The sequence below is a fragment of the Scyliorhinus canicula genome, chromosome 8 (assembly GCF_902713615.1).
Source record: "Scyliorhinus canicula chromosome 8, sScyCan1.1, whole genome shotgun sequence".
NCBI lineage: Eukaryota > Metazoa > Chordata > Chondrichthyes > Carcharhiniformes > Scyliorhinidae > Scyliorhinus > Scyliorhinus canicula.
Genome location: NC_052153.1, coordinates 77,716,093 through 77,739,985, shown reverse-complemented (window position 1 = coordinate 77,739,985; position 23,893 = coordinate 77,716,093). Strand labels below are relative to the sequence as shown.

Genomic DNA, 23,893 nt, shown 5'->3' with positions numbered 1-23,893 from the left:
TGGGTGCGGTCCACCTTCTGGGGGCTTGGCGAAGCCCTCCTCGCTGACCAGCTCCCTGAGCATCGCTGCTACGTATTCTGTGGGGTTTCTCCCCTCTGTTCCCTCTGACAGCCCCATGATTCTCCGGTTTTGCCAATGCGATTAGTTCTCATGGTCGTCAACTTTACCCTTCAACCCATTCTGGGTCTTGACCAGGCTCTCTACCTTGACCTCAAGTGCTACGATCCGATCTCCTTCGTCCGTGGCATCTTTTTCGAGGTCCCACGTCGTATTTTCCTGGGCCTCAAGCCTCCACTCCATATTGCCCACTACCGCCTCGACAGCTGCCAGGAATCTTTTCACACTATGTCTCTGGAGCTCGGACGTGATGAAGCACATCAACTTGTCCATCAATCCCTGGGTCTGTGCTGGGAGCTCTGTGGGGTTGATCCTACCCAGTTCTGTGCCTCCATATGCAGTTCCGTGCTCTTAGGCTGAGATTTCCTTCTCGTCTTTTCGGCTGGGCGGCTGATTCTTTCCCATCCTGCTTGGCCGTGCGGTCAATGGGTGGAGTTAGTCATGGTCGCCACTGGAAATGGTGTAACAATTATTAGAGGCTATTTATTAAATTAAAGAAACTAAAAGTGCACAATACTCTAAGGCCTTTAAAAGCATATGAATCACTAAGCGTGCACACTTATTTGTTCAAAAATATATCTACGATCCCAGAACTCCTCCCTTTTTCACAAACGTATACATAGCACATAGAACATACAGTGCAGAAGAAGGCCATTCGGCCCATCGAGTCTGCACCAACCCATTTAAGCCTTCACTTCCACCCTATCCCCGTAACCCAATAACCCCTCCTAACCTTTTTGGTCACTAAGAGCAATTTATCATGGCCAATCCACCTAACCAGCACGTCTTTGGACTGGGAGGAAACCGGAGCACCTGGAGGAAACCCACGCAGACACGGAGAACATGCACAGACAGTCACCCAGCGGGGAATCGAACCTGGGACCCTGCCGCTGTGAAGCCACAGTGCTATCCACTTGTGCTACCATGCTGTCCTTGTATAGTTGCCATACAATACAGGGCTGATAATCAAGTCTGGGAAACATCTTTTCCTGGCCCAGCGAAGGTATTTAAATTGCCTTTAATGAAGGTTTTTTTACAACCTTGAATCAAAGGCTTTGATGCTGGCCCAGCTTCTCTGCTTGTGGACTGTCCTCTCAGGCTGTTAGATAGAAACTGGCCCCTCTGCTTCTGAAGGTGCTTGCAATTGTAACATTTTCCCCTTTACTTCTTCATTCTATTTGGTTGTCTGCCTCCCTCAAATTCCTTGACTCTAGAAATTAGCACATGTATATGGCGATTTAAAATGATTCTGCCTGCATGCCTACTAATCTTATTAACGAGAAAGTCAAATCTTATGCTTTTGAATGCTGGTGACTGCTGTCGCTAGGCAAATTTCTACATGTTACCTGGACAGATTGCATCCTCTTATGGTTTTCAAAATTTGGTGCCACATCTTTATTGCTCCCTGGGACCCAGGATGATAGACTGATGACTCGTACTGTCTGATCTCCAAGGTATTCATGACCTCTTTAATCCTGACATTCAATCAGACCATCTCCTTTGATAAGCCATAATCTGGTAAAGAATTTGGTTAACTCCTCTCCTAGCAGTAATGGGGTTGGATTCTCCATTTCTGAGACTTAAGTGTTGACGCCAGCGAAGCAATTTTCATGACAGGAAAATTGGCACAAGCCCCCTCTCCAATTCCGGTACCAGTGAGGGGCTAGCCCCGGTGCCGAGTGAAACTCCCACGGATCGTGTCAAAAATGGCCCAGTCCCGGGCTGCGTGCGGCGGACGACCTCCACCGTTCGCGCCGTAAAACATGGCACTGGCCGTGCATAAAACGTAACCCGCCAGCCGTGATCCCACAGTCCCCCCCCCCCAGCCCTCGAAGCCCCAAATGCTGGGCTAAGGATCAGTGATGCTGGCTTGATTACCACTTGTGGTTTTCCTATTATCTGACAGGTGTCAGGTTCAACAAAAAATGACTACATCCTTGTGTATTTGGGCAAATAAAACTGTCTTTGGGGTTTCGCTTGGGGTTTCTTATGGAATCTCGCGAGTTATTCTTAGATTCTCTTTCTATAGTCAGAAGTTACTACTGCCCATTTGTCCTCTGCACTTACGTGGTGGTTACCATTTTCTCATTAATATATTCTCCTGCACATACATTTCCATCCCTAGTGGCTGCCCTTTCTCAGTGTATCAATCCAACTGGCTTCTCTTGTTCTCCAGTGGCATAAAATCCCTACAGTGCAGAAGGAGGCCATTCAGCCCAACCCAACCATTCAGTCTACACCAACCCATCTAAAAAGAGCGCTCCACCTAAATCCAGTTCACAATAACCCTTGAACTTAACCTTCACCTCCCTGGACACTAAAGGGCAATTTAGTATGGCCAGTCCACCTAACCTGCACACCTTTGGACTGTTGAGGGGAAACCCATACACACACACACACACACACACACACACAGTCCCCCATGGCTGAATTGAACCTGGTCCCTGATGATGTGAGACAGCAGTGCTAACCACTGAAGGCTCTCCCCTGATGGGCCGCGTTCCCGATGGCTCAGGGGATGTGTACTCAAGTTTCCGGGAACCCGGCATGGCGGCTGTGGACTGTCCAGCGCTTCCACAGTCCGGGGGGGGGGGGGGGGGGGGGGGGGGAAGAGAGAGGGAAAGAGGAGCTATGCTTCTGCTGAGGGCCTGCGGTGAGGGCTATGCTTCTGCTGAGGGCCTGCGGTGAGGACTGGGCAGAACTGGTGTGGGGTGGTGAGGGGTTATCCAAGGGGACACCATCTGGCAGGCTGGGCCCACCCACAGCTGCCGTCATGTTGTACAGCGCGACCGCTGCAGGTCATCGCTGTGCACATGTGCGGCCACAGACCCGACAATTCTCCGGCCGTTTATTTCGTGGAGGCTGGGTGTTTTACGTGGGGGCGGCTGCTAGCCCCTCAACGATCAGAGCACCAGTGCGGGTGCAACACCAAATCTTTCCTCGTAAAACCAGACATCCTCAAAATTGGAGCCCCAACCTTTTTCATATCTCTCACCTCTCAAACAGGCTTGTTTTATTTTGAGGTGAAACCTCTTTGATTACTCCCCCGTCTAGCTGGCCTGTCCTCTCGCACCTTCCCAGTCTCTAGCTTTCTCTAAACCTTTAATGGGGCTAAAGAAAGGCTTTGGTCTATGAACCAGCTCATAGTTACCCCAAGCTCTGGCAGTTTAAAAAAAAACATTTTTTCCAATTGAGGGACAATTTAGCATGGCCAATCCAGCTGTCTGCACATCTTTGGGTCGTGGGGGGTGAGACCCACAAAGACACGGGCCGAACCCAGGTCGCCGGTGATTTGAGGCAGCAGTGCTAACCACTGTGCCACCCTGCCTGGAAGTCATAACTTTCTGTTCCTCAACAGAAGTTCCAGTGTAGGCAATGAATCTTTATATCCAAGGGCAACATAAGGTTCTATTTTTTTAAGTCGGCACTCACATATCAAATGACTGGTTAACCCTTTCAAATTCAATGCAAGTCTGTCCAGACTCGTTTTCTTACAGCTCAAAACTTATGTCTGTAAGGGGCAGCACGGTAGCGCAGTGGGTTAGCCTTGATGCCTCACTGCGCCAAGGTCCCAGGTTTGATCCTAGCTCTGGGTCACTGTGGAGTTTGCACATTCTCCCCGTGTTTGCGTGGGTTTTGCCCCCACAACCCAAAAAAGATGCGTAGGCTAGGTGGATTGGCCACACTAAATTGTCCCTTAATTGGGAAAAAATGAATTGGGTATTCTAAATTTTTAAAAAATGTTTGTCCAAGTCCAGTACCAGCTACTATGCACCCATATAGGCACAGTGGCAAGCACTGCTGCCTCACAGCATCAGGGAGCTGAGTTTGATTCCAACATTGGGTGACTGCAGTGTTTGCACATTTCCCCAGTGTTTGCTTGTGCTTCCTCCAGATGCTCCGCTTTCCTCCTACAATCCAAAGATATGCAGACGTGTTGGACCAAATGGTCTCCTTCTGCACTGTAGGGATTCCTTGACTATGATTCTTCACTGTCTCATTGTCAGAGAGAAGGTCTGGGGACTAAGAGACAGAGACTTCACTAGTCCTACCTACAAAATTTCCATTTAGAAGAACCTTTCTCCAACCTTTAGTTTTTACTGCCCATGTGTGAAGTTGAAGATTTCACTCTCTTGGTCTCTTCTCTTGTGACTTGCTCCATTTCCCTTTTTTAAACTCCCTCTCTCCTGTTGGAAAGCTCTCTCCCTTTTCTTTTTCCTGTATCGCTGACTTAATTTCTATGCCTCTTTGTAAATTGAAGCCTAGCTCAATTTCCTCACCTCAAAATATTGGGTATGGCTAACCCCTCATTTTTAAACAAGTTGCTATGCTTTCAATGATCATCTTACCCTTGCAGATAAGACTACTTCCAATTTATCTGCCAATTCCATCAATTTGGCTTTAGGCACACTTAACTTGCAACGGTTATATTGTCTACTTCCAGCCAAGATTGAGCTAGATCCCTTACATCAAGTAACACATTCTCACTTGGTTCCACTTGTTCTTCATGCCCATTCTGACTAAAAAGTCAAAAATTCCCTACCCCCAAGGGATTAAGCTCTTTAGATCCTGGACGAGCCCCAATTTTCTGAAACACCAGTTCATGGGATGTATAATTTTGTTTTTGGATTGGTGTGAGAAATCACATGAAACCTCAGTGAGAATAACCAGCCCAGTCATCATGTAACAATTATTTAAAAAATTATTTATTAAAGAAAAGACAAATACACACAAACAGGACTACAATACTCTTAAGACAATTAAGTCTTATGAATTACTAAACAGTTTATGTAGAACCCCTTGTTAGATGTAAACTGAACACATTGCTTCAGAGGATGGTTGCAATTATACTATTTCCCCCTTTCATTCTCTGTATTTGGCTGTCTGTCTCAAAGTTTTTGACTCTAGAAATTAGCATGTCTGTGCTTCCACTGATTTCCAACTGGTCGAGGAAACCGTTTCTAATAGGGCAATTAACACCCAATTCTGTCTAAATGCCTACTAATCTGATTACTGGGAAAGTCACATCTCATCATGCTGAATGCTGGCAACTGTTGTCATTGGGCAGATTTCTACCTGTTGCTGAGCAGATCGCATCCTATCATGCCTTGTTAAATTCTTTTTTTTACAGCTGTTACTAAGCAGATCCATGACAAAATGAATGCAAATGCTTAAAATGCCATATGTTTATTTCCTGTCATAAAAGTTTTATATACTGCATACATACATTTCTGTACAAAATAAGTATATATCTATATATGTATAGATATATATATATATAGATTTGCATTTAGACAGATCAAATGTTAACATATTAAACCAGAGAAAAGATACAATGCCATAGTTTAAAAATACCCTCAACCTAAATAATTTGTAAAATTAGAAAACAGAAGACAGACACCAGTTATACTGGGAGATTCCAGTCAAGACTTGGGACACAAGCAGATGCACATTATACTTAAACTGGAATTAAATTTCATTTTAGCTTGAAGATAAAAATCTGACTCCTAACATTTTGTGCAGTACAGTATTGTTTTATAGCTGTTTTTAAGTACAACATAAAAAGATAATGTTTATTTTCTGATGCTATTACAGTACTGTACCAGACAAACTCACACGTCCAATCCACAGCACATATAATTGTATAGCTAAAATCCATTCCAGAAGACTCACTGCAAAAAAGACTGAAAATACAATTCGTTCATGCATATAAAAATATTATCCTTATACCCCAATTTGGGTCAACTTTATATCATTTGTCTCCCATAAACAACAACACTCCTATCCGTCATGTGGTAGATTTGGAACAATAGAACAATTGTCTAATGGTAGCTGATTACAAGGTCACTTGGCTTTTGTAGGTTTTGAACTTAAAAACAATATTTAAAAATAACTAAATTCCTTTGAACATTTAATGTAATGTTGATCCTTTATCTTGCGTATTAAGTAATTTATTAGTTTATTTCACTCGAGATGTAAGCGCAGTAATAAGTTCACCATTAAATTTTACTTTGCGTGATATGTAAAGTCAAATAATTTCAAACTATTAATTTAAAAATACAGATAAAGGCTTTAGGATCTTTTCAGCTTTGGATGGTGGGCTGTGTGGGAGGACACCGGTTTCTTGACTGGGGCATTTTGTTTTATTGCTAACAGATTCAAAAAATAAATGTAAAATCAGATCTTTCCATATCTCTGTATCTATTACGTAACCATGAACACGGTTACAACTAAAATGAACCTCCATGGGAAAATGCATGTCCACGTTTAGAATTGTAGGAGGCATGATCTGGTCATTTGGAATGTGTCCATAATTAAGGGGGGGGGGGGGGGAGAAGAGGATCAAAATAGCAACTTTCATAGTTTACATTTTTTTTTAAAAATGGAATCAAATTCCAAATTTCCTTCAATATCCAGATCCTTAGAGTTTACCATTATCTGGAAATCAATTAATATGAAAATATGTAGTTTTTCACTTCATATCATACAAGTACTTCATTGTACTACTCTACTTTGGCTACAAGATGGTGTTAAAGGCCTGACTTCTGCCTGACAGCTCAGGTACAACATCACATTGTGCTACAGGACAGAAAACACATTTGCATTCAAAAATGTTCGTTAATATTCTTTACGGTTCCTTTAGTACATTAGTTGCAAATGCTTATAAAAGGTCCATTATCACCATTGCTTGTTATGTTGTGCACAATAAATTCTCATGGTTGAATGGCAGCTGAGTTCAGGTTCAGGGCAGTCATTTTGAGGAATCCTGGTGACACAAAGGAATGCTGCTCTTGAATAAATTCCTAGTTGAGAAAAATCTAATTCTCCAGTTTCCTCCACAACCGTTCCAAGGTGTCACTTCAAAATGCGAATGTTAACGGAGCAATGGTACTTTAGTGCTAATAGTAGAATGACTTTAAAAACAGTAGATATAAAGAAAAATTAGTAATCATGGAAAACAAAAATTATATCACACTTCATAAGCTCTGTACACAATCAACTAATTCAAGAAATTGACCAATGGCAGTACTGTATCTGTTGGGAGACTGTACATGGTAGAAATCAAATCTAAGACAGTTAACAGCATTTCTTTGAGATACCAGAGTACTTGATCATATTGTGCACTGCATAGTGCAATACTGCAGCATATCAAACAGTTTCAAGTTCAACCGTAGTTTGTGATGAGTTCACCACAACTTTTTATTGAGGCCAAGAGGAAGAGGAGGAAAGGACAGATAGATCAACCAACATACAGATGTCAGGTGAAGAGAGGATCAGACTCAACTATGATGCCTTTTAAAAGGCATTAGACTTTCCTCCCATAGTCCAAAGATGTGCAGGTTAGATGGATTGGCCATGCTAAATTTCCCCTTGGTGTCCAGGGATGTACAGGTTAGGTGGGGTTACGAAGATGCGGCAGGTAAGTGGGCCTAGGTAAGGTGCTCTTTCAGAGTGTGGTGCAGATTCACTGGGCTGAATGGCCTCCTTCTGCACTGTAGGTGGGGTGAGGCCTATTCAGGACTAAGGAACTTATATGCTTAAAGGCAAAGGGTAACGCTACAATACTGATTGAGTACTTTATATTTATTGACAAAACATCAGAAGGAGTGGAGATAGAGGTAATGGATACGGTGAAAATTGATAGGAAGGATATAGAGGAAAGGTTGATTACTGTTAAATTTATGAGGTTTATAAGATTATGTTTTGTGTATTATGCATTAAACTTGGGTTAAAATTCTGACAATAAGCCTGGTTTAGTTTCTGCACTGGCTGATTGGGGTGCAAAGTTATCACACCTGGGAACAAAGGGAAATAGACTTGCCAGCTCCAAGCTTCTGAAGCAGAAGGAAAAGATGCAGGAAAAGTACAGCAGTTGTGCTCAACAAAGAGGCATCAGGTTCTTAGTGAACTACCAAAGCCAGATGTGGAAGGTGGGGGAGGGCACCCTCATTGAGGAGATTCATTCGGAATCCATCTAAGTAAACTGGGAGATTCCTCCTAGTGTGGTGAGAGGAGAAGATCAATCGCTGCTGGTAATGGATTTAGGTCATTCTCTAAATAACGAGGGAGAGCCTGGAGATGGTCGCTTTAAATGGGAAAACTTTAACTCATTGGAAGCTGGGACAACTGTGGACTTGCTATAAGGACTGTAATTCTGTGGAGATTGTGATGTGTGATAAGAATCAAAAAAGGGGAATGTTCTCTTCTGTACTTTACAAATTGCCTATAAAATTGTGTTTTTAGTCATGTTACATTAAAAATCTTGGAAAACATGAAATCCTGTGTTACTGCTGAATCCGCGATACGTAGAACACACAGACGATAGTGAAAATTACAAACACTTTATTTCAATACAATTCTAATGCTCCTCCTCTCCTTCCTCGACCTGCACATAGGCCGGGCTTTTTATACATCTAGGGTTCCCCTTGTAGAGGAGAAGCCCTGCCCCCGTAAAGGGGAAGTTCATGGGAAATTGTATTGTCCTGATCCTGGGACCGCCATTGGGGTTACAACAGTCATCCCTTTCAGTTTTTAACTGGAAGTTTGCATTTCATTTTAAATCATATTGGTCTCTGGGAATATCAAATGGGGGGGGGGGTTTGCAGGATTTTGAATTCACATGCAGAGGGGAGTATGCTGGATTTGGCCAGGATTTACTGCCTTTTGCTGTATTTATTGAAAACTTAACATTTTTGTGTCTTTTGCTGAAGCTCTCCTCAAAAGAGAGGACTTGTCTTGGGAGTGCCTTGCAACAGTGATCAAACTTTAATTCAAAAGCAGTGGCAGAAAAGTTAGAAATAGATTTAAAAGCAGGTACTAAAAAAGAAATAGATTTAAAAAGTAGGTACTAAAAACGCAGAGATAGTTGAGAAATTGGCTCAACGCTTAAACCCGGAGGAAGAAAAAAAAAATCCAGATAACTGCGGATTGAGTTACTTGGATTTGGCAGCCACTGAAGCAGCTTGAAATGGGAAATTAAAAAATGTGAACTCAGAAAAAAAAAAGAGGAAAGGGGAAATGCAAAAACGTGAACCTGAATTTCAAAGAGAGGAAAACCAGGAAATTTAAACTGGATCGTGAGATTTTGATTATGTGAGAAGGGAGTAGAAGGTGGGCTTGACAATGGTTTTGATTTGGTAAGGAATACTCGCCTAGCGTCTAAATTCAGTGAGAAAGGAATTGAAAGTGTATTTTGTCTTATTTGAGAAAATTACTACAAAGTTACAGTAGCTGCAGGAAATTTAGACAATTCTAATACAAAGAATTTTGGTAGGTTTATTCTGCATTTTGAAATTAACAGTCTACAGCTTATGATATGGTTAAGATTGTAGTACTTAGTCCCAGAAGCCAACAGGCAAAAGTTTAGAAATCTGAATAAGAGGCAGAATTGGCCATTTGTGGAATTTGCTATGAGAAAAAGAAATAGTGTTTGATCAATTATATATGGCGATGAAACTCGATCAATGATATAGGGCAATGAAACATGGGGAGGCGGTGGCGTATTGATATTGTCACTGGGCCACCTGGGGACCCAGGTTCAAATCCCACCACTGCAGATGGTGGAATTTGAATTCAATAAATATCAGGAATTAAAAATCTAATGATGACCATAAAACCATTGCTGATTATCGTAAAAACCTACATGGTTCACGAATGTATAGTTTTGAATGGTCATACCGTCCAATTTCGCTGTTAAATGTGGATGCAAAGGTGTTGGCAAAGATGTTGGCGTCGTGGAGCGAGGGTTGTGTGCCGGGTGTGTTAGAAAAGGACAAGACAGGATTCGTGAAGGACGACAGCTGACTGCAAATGTACGCAGGCTGCTCAACATTATTGTGATGCCCTCGGAGGGGCAGGAAGTGAAAGTTGTGGTGGCAATGGATGCGGAGAATGCATCTGATCGGGTTAGTGGGCATATCTGTTGGAGTTGTTGGGTCGGTTCGGGCAGGGGTTTGTGGATTGTGTTCAGCTGTTGTATAAGGCTAGTGTCCGGATGAATACGATTAGTTCGGAGTACTTTGGGCGACATCGGGGAGAAGGCAGGGCTGTCCTTTCTCCCCTCTGCTTTTTGCTCTGGTGAGCCGATGGCAATGGCGCTTAGGGCGTAATGGGGATGGAAGGGGATTGAGCATGGAGGGGTCGAACAAAGGGTCGGGACTCTCAAATAATGGGGCTATGTCCCCATGCCGACGTGAAAAACAGCACCAACTGGAGGTGGTGGTGGAAGCAGGGACGATAGTGACATTTAAGGGGCATCTTGACAAATACATGAATAGGATGGGATTGAAGGGATACGGACCCAGGAAGTGTAGTAGATTTTAGTTTAGACGGGCAGCATGGTCAGCACAGGCTTGGAGGACCGAAGGGCCTGTTCCTGTGCTGTACTTTTCTTTGTTCTTTGTCTTTTAGGGAATGAAATTTGCCATCTGTACCTGGTCTGGCCGACATGTGACTCCAGATCTACAGCAACATGGTTGACTCTTAACTGCATCTTCAAGGGCAATTAGAGAAGAGCAATAAATGTTGCACAGCCTGCGCTGCCCACGTCCCATGAACAAATTTAAAAAAAACTTGATCAATGATATAGGGCAATGAAACTTGATCAAGGTTTTAAAAACCTCAAGAAAGATGTTGTTACTGGAAGAATTTATAACCAGTATTCCTTTAGAAATCAGGTTCCACCTAGAGGAATGTGGTTTCTAAAGTAAGGAAAGCTGCATTTTTAGTGGATAATTTCTAATTATCTGCAGAGCAGCAAACCCTTTTCTGCCAACCCATACAAAAGCTGGAGACAGTCTGGAAAGATAAATGGGTTTATAGTGAACAGATCACCAATTGCAATGAGGGGAAACTGCAGTAAAAATATATATGCTTAGAGTAGTGAAAAGAACAGAGAGAGACATTGAAAAAAAATGGCGTAGATTAGACTAGGTCCCTTAACGGCGGGACCTGGTGGCGCGGGCGGGCTCAAGGGTCCTTGGGGGGGGGGGGGGGGGGGGGGGGGGGGGGGGTGCACAGGGCGATCTGGCCCCGGGGGGTGCCCCCACGGTGGCCTGGCCCGCGATCGGGGCCCACCGATCCGCGGGCGGGCCTGTGCCATGGGGGTACTCTTTACCTACGCGTCGGCCATGTCAGCCTCCACGATGGCCGACGTGTAGGTGAACCCCCTACGCATGCGCGGGGATGACGTCACCCGCCACTGAAGCTCCCGCGCATGCACGGACTCGCGCCGGCCCCGGCTGGCGTGGCGCCAAAGGCCTTCCACGCCAGCCGGCGGGGCGCAAACCACTCCGGTGCCAGCCTAACCCCTGAAGGTGCGGAGGATTCTGCACCTTTGGAGCGGGCCGATGCCGGAGTGGTTCACGTCACTCCGTCCAGCCGGGACCTCCCCGCCCCACCGGGTAGGGGAGAATCCCGCCCCTTGTTCTTGACAATGTTTCCCAGACTGAATCAATTACACCATCTTTTAACCAAGCACATGGAAACATGCAAAATTTAATTGCCATGAGAAAGGAATTTCAAGCAACAAAACCAATCCTCAGTCATCTGTGGTGGAGGGTTGGGGGTGTTGATCGTGTCTGCGGGGGTGGGGAAGGGGGGGTCACGATGTCCATGGGGGACCCTCAACCTAACTTTGAGATCTGGGCATCCTTTAAAAAGGCTGACTGGATCTCTGAGGAGTCAGTTTTGCGGGCGTCTTTAGTGTCCCACTCCAGAAAAAATTCTAAGTGTGGGGTATTTCAGTGAGAATCTCCCCATGCTCCAAAGAAAATGACTAAGTGTGGTTGAATTATAATCTGGATCATGCCTATTCAGATGGCGGAAATCACCCCCCACACTTGTCATTTTACGAGGGAAACCCGCCTGAAATTTTGTCATCCTTTTCAGCTGCTAATTGGACATTCAAGATTCTTTTTAAATGTTATTGGTCTCCATGAGGATCATAACACTATTAGAATGCGTTGCATGCCAAAGAAAATAGCAGTGGAGATAGGGAAAGGCTTACCATAGTCTTCCAATCTCGCCTAGATATGGCACAGGCACTAAAAGATTGTATTGTGTTGAATGTGATGCCCTTATTTTTAAAAAAGTGCAAGGACAGTGCTAGTAACTACAGATCAGTCACTTTAACATCAGTGGCGGGTATGGTTTCAGAAACAAAAACGGTTGGGGGGGGGGGGGGGAATCATTAGGCATTTGCAGAAGTTAGAGTTAATTAAGGATAGCCAATATGGATTTGTAAAACGTGCTCAACTAATTAACTGAATTTGAAGTAACAGAGAAGGTTGATGAAAGGTATACATTGGATATTGTCTATATGGATTTTAAGAAAGCATTTAACAAAGTATCACATAAAAGACTGGTTACCAAAATTGAGGCTCATGGAATAGTGTTAGATTAGATTAAATAATTGGCTTTATAGACAGCTCCATTTAGAACTGGAAATTCCAGTTAACAACTTATATATATTTCGTATTCCTCAAGGCCATGCACACTTTTTCTTAAATGTTTTGTGTTTTGTCTTATGACCATTTGTCATTAGTAAGAAGCAAGTTCTGAGTGTGTTAATTGACACCAAGTCATTGAATCCTTGACCGTCTCAAGTTTTTTTTACCACAAGCATTTTCAGGGAAAATGCAAAAGAAACGGTTGGTAATTATGCCATCAAAGTCAACCATTAAGTAATTTATTTAACTGACTTCCGGTGGTGGCCATGGAGTGAGTGGTCGCACATAGAGTGGCTCCATCAAAAAGGCGTTGGTTTGAGCACTTGCTACCCATTAGTGGGGTAACTGACAGAAAGAGATGCAGAATGTGAAGAGGGTGAGGTTCTCCCTAGAATTGGCATGCCGGCTAGCTACCGGACCCAGCAAAAATCGGTCAAGAACCCAACTAGTAATTGGAGGGAACTTGTGGTGCAGCAATGATTGAGAAAATGGCAGAGGTGGAAGGGTCGTCACCAGTCGGAATGTCTCAAACAGAGCAGCTAAGCGGAGATTGGGGCCCTGGGGGACCTCTGTAAATTATCGACGGTGAAGGTGGTGGAATATGAAAACAGGTTCAGACGGCAGAACCATCGAATCGTAGGGCTGCCAGAAGGTGTGCGGGGACAAGCGCCACAAAATATGTGACAACGATGTTGGCTGGTGGAGCAGGGGGTGCTGGACAAGGCCCCAGAAGTGGATAGGGCCCACAGGTCCATAAGGCAAAGGCTGAGAACGGGGGAGCTGCTGCGGGCAGTGATTGTGCGGATGCACAAATTTTTGGAGAAGGAAAGAATCCTGCGATAGGCCAAGGAGAAACGAGACTGTGAATGGGAGGGGAACCGGGTTCCCATTTACCAAGATATCTGGATGGAAGTTGCGAAGAGGCTGCAGGTTTCAACAGGGCCAAGACGATATTTTACCAAAAGAAAGTTTGGTTCAGGGTTCAATACCCAGCGAAACTATGGGTCACTTTTGATGGTCAGGAATACTATCTCGAATCGGCAGAAGAGGCAAATGATTTAATAAGAGACCATAAACTGGGGGAGAACTGAGAGTTGGTATAAGATGAAGGAGCTGCTTTTGGCCTCGTTTGTTGATTTAAAAATACAATATGAAGTAACAGCAGAGTTACAAGTTTGTACAGGGGTATTTACACTCCCCGACTCCCCCGGGGCCATCTGTGGTGTCTTTTTGGAGAGGATGGATTGCGGCTTTGGTTGTTCTTTTTCTTCTGCTGGGTATGTGGCCCGGGGGGGGGGAGACGACCTTCGAGCAGGATCTGCCACGCTAGCAGGTAAAGCTAGTGAACTGAGGTGAGGTAGGGAGGAGGTTGAGAGATGAGAAAGTTGGCCGGAGGGATGATTGTGATGTGGCAAAGGTGAGTTTAAATGTGGTCATGAGGAGTTTGAAGGCAGAGATGTTCTTCTTACAGGAAACAGACCTCCGACTGAAGGGCCAGAATAGGCTTAGGCAGGGATGGGTGGGACAAGTATTCCACTCGGGGTTGGACTTGAAATCACGGGAGAGGTGGCCATTTTGCTGAATAAGAGAATGGGGTTTGTGGAAGCTAAAGAGACATGGGACCAGGGGCTGGGATATATAATTTGAGTGGAGTGTTGGAAGGAATGCCAGAGGTGGAGACTTTAATTACGTGATGGAACCAAGGGTGGACAGATCAAGCCCCAAGTCAATGGGAAGGCTGAAGATGGCAAAGGAGTTGGGAGGATTTATGGAGCGAATGGGAATGGTTGACCCATGGGAGGTTCAGGAACCTGGGGGGTGGCAAGAGAGGATGATTACTCCTTCTCGCACGTGTATAAGGCAAACTCGAAAATTTATTCTTTCGTTTTGAGCCAGGTGGGGGCGGAGTATGCAGGAATTGTAATATCTGATCACACACCGCATTGGATGGATGGGAAGCTCAGGGAGGGGCAGGTGCAGAGGCTGAGATAGAGGTTAGATTCGGGTCTTTTGACAGATAGGGAGTTTCGCGAAAAGGTAAGGTTGGCGATTGGAGCCTATGTGCAAATTAACCAGAACAGTGAGGTGTCAGCGGCTCAATTTTGGGAGGCATTAAAGGCAGGGATCCGAAGAGAGATTGTGTCGTTTAAGGCGCTTAAGGACAGGAGAGGGAGGGAGGAGTATGGACGGCTGTTGGATGAGATAGTTGAGGTGGACAAGAGATTTGCAGGGGTCCCTACCAAGGAGATGTTGGCAGAGAGGAAGCGCTGCAGTGGCAGTTGATAGGCTGATGACGGGAAAGGCAGTGGTGCAGTTAAGGAGGGCGAGGGGGTTACAATATGGGGAAAAGGCTGGCCCACCAGCTGAGGTGGCACAATGCGTCCTGGGAAATGTTGAAAGTAAAAACTAGAGAAGACATGAGATAGTTCCTGGATGGTCTTGAGTTTCCAAGGTTGGAGGAAGAGAGGAGGCAAGCATTAGAGGAGCGGCTAGGCCTGAGGGAGGGGGTTGATAGTATTGGGGGAATGAAGTCGGGGAAAGCTCCAGGGCCAGATGGCATTCAGGCGGAGTTCTACAAGGCATTTGCAACAGAATTAGCACCGCACTTGTTGGGGATGTTTAACCAAGCATTGGAGAAGGGAGAACTGCCAGAGACATTAACAAAAGCGTCAGTTACATCAATTCCAAAAGAGAAGGATCCGCCAGAGTATGGATGATATACCCATTTTGCTATTGAGCACTGACTGAAGATGCTGGCTAAGTTGGTGGCTGGAAGGATGGAGGGTGTGTGTTCCAGGGGTGGTGGCAGAGGACCAAGTGTGCTTTGTAAAGGGTAGGCAGCTCTCCAGCAATATCAGGAGGCTATTGAATGTGGTCATGACACCACTGGGGGGGGGGGGGGGGGGGGGGGCACGTGCCAGAGGTTGCCGTCTCCATGGATGCCGAGAAGGCCTTTAATTGGGTAGAGTGGAGGTATTTATCTGAGTTTTTGGATAGGTAGGTTTGGATTTGGTTCAAAGTTCATCGCGTGGATGCGCTTGTTATAGACAACTCCTGGTGGCATGTGTAGTCACGAATGGAATGAGCTCACAAAGTTTTGGGCTGCACAGAGGTACGAGACAGGGGTGTCCACTGTTGCCATCAGTATTTGCGAGAGTGATTGAAGACTTGGCGATGGCCTTTAGGGGGGGGGCGTCAGTGGAGTGGCAGGGGAATGGGAGGGGAGTAGAGAACACCGGGTATCGCTGTACACGGAAGACCTGTTGTTGTTTGTGTCGAACCCACTGGAGAGTATGAACATAGAACATACAGTGCAGAAGGAGGCCATTCGGCCCATCGAGTCTGCACCGACCCACTTAAGCCTTCACTTCCACCCTATCCCCGTAACCCAATAACCCCATCTAACCTTTTTGGACACTAAGGGCAATTTAGCATGGCCAAGCCACCTAACCTGCACATCTTTGGACTGTGGGAGGAAACTGGAGCACCCGGAGGAAACCCAGGCAGACACGGGGAGAATGTGCAGACTCCACACAGAGGGCGGAATTCTCCGCTCCCCACGTGGCGTGGGAGAATCGTGGGAGGGCCTCCCGACATTTTTTCGCCACCCCTGGCGTCCCCGCGATTCCCGCGACTGTGCTCCAGAGGGAACAGGTTCACGACCGGTGCCCACCGACCGTCGGGCCTGCGTCCAAAACGGACGCACTCTTTCCCCTCCGCCGCCCGGCAAGATCAAGATCACGTCTTGCCGGGCGGCGGCAGAGAAAGACGGCACCGCGGGTTCGCGTCGTCTGCGCGCTGATGTCATCCGCGGGTTCCTGCGCATGCGCGAATGACATCCACGAAGCGCCGTTCGGGCGTCATTTCCGGCAGCCGAGGTCGCGGCCAGGAACGACAGGAGCCCGCTCCTAGCCCCCCGGGTGGGAGTGAATTAGGTGCGGGGAGCAGGCCCCGAGGCCGTTGTGAACCTCGGCTGAGTTCACGACGGCCTCTACTATTTTGGCCACCAGCGGAGAATTCCGCTCAGAGTGTCCCAGCGGGGAATCGAACCTGGGACCCTGGCGCTGTGAAGCCACAATGCTATCCACTTGTGCTACCGTGCTGTCCTACGAGTAGGATCGTGGGAATACTGGAAAGGTTTGGGGCCTTCTCGGGTATAAGTTGAATGTTGGGAAGAGCAAAGGGTTTCCGGTGAATGCTGCGGATCAACTTAGGGTGCTACCATTTAAAGGTAGCTGGGGAAGGATTTAGATACTTGAGGATCTAGGTGATGAGGGAATGTGCTACGATGCACAAGTGGAATTTTATAATGCTGGTGGAGATTAGATGGGGGGGGGGGGAGAAGAGGGCAGACTGGGTTAGGGTGGAGGTGGTGTCCTGGAAGGGATACAGCCCGAGAGCCATGGTGACGGTTCCTCTGCAGTTTTCTCCGATAGGTGATACTATCGACAGTTAAGGTGTGGAACCAACTGAAGAGACACTTTAAATTGGAGGGGATGTTGGTGTTGACGCCACTGTGCAGGAACTATAGATTTAAGCCGGGGGAGATAGATAGAATGCAAGGGAAGTGGAGGGGAGTGGGGCTGGAGAAAGTGAGGGATTTATATTTGGAAGGCCAGTTTACGGTTGTGGATGAGCTACGGGAGAGGTTTCATTGCCAAGGTGGAGTGACTTTAGGTTCATGCAGATGCGGGACTTCACAAGGAAGGAGTGGAAGGCATTTCCCAGGTTACCGGATATACATTATATGTATGGATGGCTTGGAGAGCGTGGGGGGGACAAGGATTAAATGTACTAATAATAAAATCTTTATTAGTGTCACAAGTAGGCTTATATTAACACTGCAATGAAGTGACGGTGAAAATCCCCTAGTTGTCACACTCCGGCGCCTGTTCGGGTACACGGAGGGAGAATTCAGAATGTCCAATTCACCTAACAAGCATGTCTTTTGGGACTTGCGGGAGGAAGCTGGAGCACCCGGAGGAAACTTACGCAAACACGGGGAGAACGGGCAGACTCCGCACAGGCAGTGACCCAAGCCAGGAATCGAACCTGGGACCCTGCTGCTGCGAAGGAACAGTGCTAACCACTGTGGTACCGTGCTGCCTAAATGGAAGGAGGAACGGGGGGGGGGGGGAATAGATTGGATCAGTGGTGTGAGGCTAGGCGTAGAGTGAATGCTACGTCTTCCGCGGATGAGACTGATCCTGTTTAAGATGGTGCACAGAGTGCACATTACTCGGGCAAGGATGACCGGGTTCTTTCGTGGAGTGGCTGACATGTGTGAGAAGTGCAGGCGGGAGCCGACAAACCATGCGCTACATGTTCTGGGGCTGTGAGTAGCTGACAAGGTACTGGGAAGCAGTGTTTGCAGGGGTAGAGGTCAGGCAGGACCCAATAGTGGTGATCTTTGGCATATCGGAAATTCCAGAGCTGGTGGAGCGAAGGGGGTTGATATTGTGGCCATCATCTCTCCAATTGCCCAGCGGAAGATCTTGTTAAATTGGAGGGCGGACACGTCACCAGGGGTAGCAGCCTGGCTAAGGAACCTATGCAACTTTCTACGATTGGAAAAGATCAAATTTGAGTTGAGGGGGTCGGAGGAGGGATTTGAGGAACGGTGGGGATTGTTCATGACAATTTTCAAGGATGTGTTCGTCAGGGGGCAAGGGGGTAAAATAGGGAAAACTGTAAATTATTGAATGTGTTACTGTATATGTTCTTGTTTATACATGTTTGTAATAAAATACATTTAAAAAAGTAATTCATTTAACTACTCTCGTTTTCTAAGCCAGTAGTTCTCAAACATTTGTGGTTGAAAGCCATCTTTTCAAATGGATTTGGAATCAGAGACCTTCTACCTAAATAGTACTATATTATACCCATGGTAGAAAACTTATGCATGTAAAGAGTTTTTAAAAATAATCCTTTTAAATTAACAGGTATTTACTTACAGGTATCAATGAGATAGCTGTGTTCGTTTTTCCCTGTGGTTTCTGTCTATCCTCGAAAGTAGCACATGGGGAGCAAGATTTCAAGGGCAGAGCCTGGAATATGCACCTGGGGAGCAGGTGGAAAAGGACCCGGGGGGGGGTGGGGGGGTAAAGCATGGAATGTGCACCATAACAGCAGGGGGAAAGCATCCGCACAGATGGTGGTGGCGCTGGTCGTAGCTCATGGGCTTACTCTTATCCATGTTGCCCTGAGCAGTCACCCACACCAATGGAGTTGTTTCTGCAACACAGATACCCCAAATGGTCTCTGCAAATGCTGTGGGCAGCACGGTAACACAGTTGCTTCATAGCTCTAGGGTCCCAGGTTCGATTCCCAGCTTGGGTCACTGTGTGGAGTATGCACGTTCTCCCAGTGTGTGCATGGGTTTCCTCCGGGTGCTCCGGTTTCCTCCCACAGTCCAAATCACGGACAATCTTAATGATCTGGAGCAGGGGTTCTCAAACTCCTGGGGATTCATTGAATTTACAGTGCACAAGGAGGCCATTCAGCCCATTGAGTCTGCACCGTGTGCAGGTGTGCAGGTTAGGTGGATTGGCCAGGATAAATTGCCCTTAATGTCCAAAAAGGTGAGGTAGGGTTGCTGGGTTAAGCGATTAGGGTGGAGGTGTGGTCTTAAGTGGGGTGCTTTTTCCAAGAGCCGGTGCAGACTCAATGGGCTGAATGGCCTCCTTGTGCACTGTAAATTCAATGAATCCCCAGGAGTTTGAGAACCCCTGCTCCAGATCATTAAGATTGTCCCATCGCAGTAAAGTATAATCATCCCTAAACGTATAATAATCTTTATTAGTGTCACAAGTAGGCTTGCATTAACGCTGCAATGTAGTTACTGTGAAAATCCCCTAGTTGCCACACTACGGCGCTGTTCGGGTACACAAAGAGAGAATTCAGAATGTCCAATTCACCTAACAAGCACGTCTTTCGGGACATGTGGGAGGAATCCGGAGAACCCAAAGGAATCCCACGCAGGTGCAGGGAGAATATGGAGACTCGCACAGTGACCCAAACCGGAAATCAAGCCCGGGTCCCTGGCGCTGTGAAGAAACAGTGCTAACCACCGTGCTACTGTGCCGCCCCATATATATTATGTCCCGATGTTTTAGACGCAACAAAGAATAAAAATTAAGATTGTCTGGAGAAATATGGAAGATATCTGTAAATTGCCTTCGATAATGCAGACCCATGGTGAATAGGGCAGCACGGTAGCATTGTGGATAGCACAATCGCTTCACAGCTCCAGGGTCCCAGGTTCGATTCCGCCTTGGGTCACTGTGTGCGGAGTCTGCACATCCTCCCCGTGTGTGCGTGGGTTTCCTCCGGGTGCTCCGATTTCCTCCCACAGTCCAAAGATGTGCAGGTTAGGTGGTTTGGCCATGATAAATTCCCCTTAGTGTCCAAATTGCATTTAGTGTTGGGTGGGGGTGCTAGGTTATGGGGATAGGGTGGAGGTATTAACCTTGGGTAGGGTGCTCTTTCCGGGAGCCGGTGCAGACTCGATGGGCCGAATGGCCTCCTTCTGCACTATAAATTCTATGTAAATAGATACTCGTTTGTGTACATACTTTAAATTGAAGCACCAAACAGAATATTTGAGCACAAATGCATTCTCTATACCTTCTACAATATTGAACAGCAGCACCTAATCTATTGCTAGATTCTTCCTATGTAGGAGTTGCGAGAGTGTGCAGCATCCATTCGCATCTATCCAACAGTATTAAAATATTTCACTGATGATAATTAACAGCATTGCTTTCACTCTTTAATATCAATCGGCGTATGCCAGCTTATATTTTAGTTAAAGCTCTTTCATAGTTCGAGTATATTTGTTAGTTTTATCCAGGCCCCCAAGTTGGCAACAGAAATTTTTAATAGGAGTGGAAAACTGAGAGCCCATTCATATTTAATTACGTGCAGGACCATTTTTTCTGGTTATCTCATACGTAACTACTGTTCAAGAGACTATTCGACTTATTATGTTAAGCTGCTTTTTAAAAATTTATCCAGAAAAATATTTCCTTACCTCAGATTATTGTTTGCAACCATGGATCTGGTTGTCCGTTTGCTCTGAGGGCTTACATCAGGAATAGCACATGGATTAGAAGGCTTGCAACTCTGTGTGCTAGACTGCAGTATTATCCTACGTTCATTTGCAGTTAAAATGGAAGATAAATAGAAAAATTGTGTTTTAAATAAGGTTGCCAAATTACCAATTTGTTTAAATTATATTGCAACAAGAACATTGTTACTGTTTGTAAACATCTACATTAATTATCATAGCTGCTGCTCGTGGGTTAAATGAAACATTGCAAACGTTGTGGTATCCAAACGGTTTTTTCCCCACATCAACATTATTAGGGACAAGGTGAATGAAATTTTGAATTACAAATTTAATATACATTTAAATTCAATTCAAATTAACAGCAGGATCAATTCAGAGGTCTCTTATAATGTTTGATGCTTAGGGATATCTTGTTTAACATACATTTTACACACATTTGAGAATTTTGCTGGTAACAACTCACTGAAACAGTTCCACTTCCTGTCCATAGTTTGCATGCTTCTGGCATAGAAATAACACATTCTCATCCCTCTTACTTTTTCAACATGATCAGTTATGCTTACTATTAAAAAAATGTCCTTCCAATCATATAAAGTGATGCATTTTGGAAGGAAGAATATGGACAGATGACACAAAATAAGGAGCAACGTTCTTCAGGGGGTGCAGAAGCAGAAGGACCTGGGGGTACATGTGCATAAGTCATTAAAATGTGGCAGGACAGGTGGAGAGAGCAGTGAATAAAGCATACAGTATTCTGGGCTTTATTAATAAGGGCATAGAGTACAAGAGCATGGAGGTTTTGTTGAACGTGTGCAAGACATAGTTAAACCTCAGCTGGAGTATTGTGTACAGTTATAGGTGCCACACCAAAGGAAGGCTGAATGCATTGGAGGGAGTGCAGAATAGGTTGACAAGGATGGTTCCAGGGATGAGACTTCAGTTATGAAGACAGATTGGAGAGGTTGGAACTGTTCTCCTCGGAGAGGCGGCGTCCAAGAGGAGTTTTGATGGAGATGTTCAAAATCATGAGAGAGGCCGAATGGCCAACTTCTGCTCCTATGTCTTTGGTTGTACAGAATAGTTGGGGAGAAACTGTTCCCATTTGTAAAGGGATCGTGATCAGGAGGGCACAGATTTGAAGTGATTTTGCAAAAAAAAAGAAAATGTATGAGAAAATACTTTTTCATACAATGAGTGGTTTGGGAATGCACTGTCCGGAAGTGTGGTGGAGGCGGGTTCAATTGAGGCATTCAAGAGGGTATTAGATGATTATTTGAACAGAAACTGTACAGGGATAGGAGGAAAAGGAAGGAGAATGGTACTAAGTCATGATGCCCATTTGGAGAGCTGGTGCAGACACGATGGGCCAAATGGCCTCCTGCAGTGCCGTAACAATTCTGTGATTCTGTGGTAGTGCCTTCACAACATCAGGGAATTCCAATGAGTTTCACAGTCAAGAAAGTACATTGAATTGTAGCCATGTTATAATGCAGGAAATCACAGCAGCCAAGTTGCACACAGCAAATGTTTTGTATAAAGCAACATCTCACAAACAGGAAGAGATAAATAACTGGATAAGTGACGAGCACTACACCGGGAAACTCCCCCCTACCCCACCTTCCCTGCCAAATCCTTGCTTTTATTTGAATAGTTTCCTAGGAACATTTACAAAATTCTCGCTCAACACTTTGCAGCCTTCCACCACTACTGCACGGGTTGCACAGTGGTGAGCACTGCTACCTCACAGCTCCAGGCATGGTGGTGCAGTGGTTAGCACTGCAGCCTCATGGCAAACTCCACACAGTTCGATCCCGGCCCTGGTCACTGTCCGTGTGGAGTTTGCACATTCTCCCCGCATCTGCTTGGGTTTCACCCCACAACTGGGCCTTTACAATAATTAGAGGGAAGTTAGAAGAGGCTTTAATTCTTCTAAACTTTCCTGAGTAACTACTGGTGTAACCCAGTAGGAGCCATTTGAAGTTTGCGATTTAAATCACACTTTCCGATGTTTCACAGAGCAGGGCAATTTCCCAGATGAAGTTTGCACTTCTGGGTAATTTTCATGCAAATAATTACCCGCGTTGTTTCGCAAAGGATTCCCCAGTGCACCTTTGCTGGGGAGCTCAGAAGTTACACCCCAATGTGTTTATCTTAGTGGCTACAGGCTGAAGATTACACTACATATCAAAAGGTAATTGGAAGAATAAGTACAACTCAGAATTATATGCACAACATTTGGTAGATCTAGATGAATTTTTTAGTAAAAATCTTAATTAACCACATCCTTAACTTTACAGATACATGTTGGTAAATCAAGACCATACAAATTTTGCTACAAAACTACTAATACAATGCAAATTCACTTTATATCCAGAAACTCTGCAATCTTTTCACATCCAGTTGTGGACAGTGGTGGACAATTAAACAGCTACTGGGAATGGAAAGTCCACAAATATACCCATCCACAATGATTGCAGCACATCAGTGCAAACCACAAGGCTGAAGCATTTACAACCATCTACAATCAGAAGTTTAGAGTGAATTATCCCATTTTACTCTCCTCCCAAGATCCCCTGCATCACAGATGCTGGTGTTTAGGCAATTAGATTCACTCCTCATGAGATCAAGAAAGGCTGAAGGCAGTGGCTGCAGCAAAGGCTATGGATCCTGACAACATCCCAACAAAAGTACTGAAGACTTGGTGCCAGAACTAGCTGCACTCCTAGCCAAGCTGTTCCAGTAAAACACTGGCATCTACCCACCAATATGGAAAATTGACCAGGTATGTTCTGTCCACAAAAGGCAGGACAAATCCAAGTCAATTCCTTCCCCATCGGGGGGTGCCCCCACGGTGGCCAGGCCCGCGATTGGAGCCCCTCGATCGGAGGGCGGGCCAGTGCCTTGGGGGCACTCTTTCTCCTCCGCCGCCGCCATGGCCTCCGCCATGGCAGAACCGGAAGAGAATCCCCCAGCGCGCCACCACCGGCGCATGCGCGAACCGGCGAAGGCCTTTCGGCCAGCCCCGGCGCCGGGCCTGAAAGGCCGCTGGTGCCGGTTTTGGCGGCAGTCGGCATGGTGCCAACCACTCCGGAGCAGGCCTAGCCCCCAAAAGTGCGGAGAATTCCGCACCTTTGGGGAGGCCCGACGCCGGAGTGGTTGGCGCCACTCCCCTACGCCGGGACCCCCCGTCCCGCCGGGTAGGGGAGAATGCCGCCCAAGGCCACCAGTGGGGATGTTTACTGATTCATGCAGTGTT

General features: G+C 45.8%; 1 protein-coding gene across 3 annotated transcripts in view; it reads right to left on the bottom strand.

The window, feature by feature from the left end:
* Positions 1–4,801: 4,801 nt before the first annotated feature.
* Positions 4,802–23,893, bottom strand: part of LOC119970337 (dual specificity protein phosphatase CDC14A-like) — a 166,183-nt gene continuing 147,091 nt past the window's right edge. For 2 of the 3 annotated variants that reach the window (XM_038804781.1, XM_038804782.1), the window contains exons 14-15: positions 20,599–20,715; positions 4,802–7,031 (exon numbers count right to left, since the gene is read on the bottom strand). In XM_038804781.1, the coding sequence (XP_038660709.1) occupies positions 6,992–7,031; positions 20,599–20,715 (157 nt within the window). In that variant the 3' untranslated portion in view covers positions 4,802–6,991. Of the gene's footprint in view, positions 7,032–20,598; positions 20,716–23,893 lie in introns of those variants that run through there. The other variant, XR_005461587.1, reaches the window with a different exon arrangement.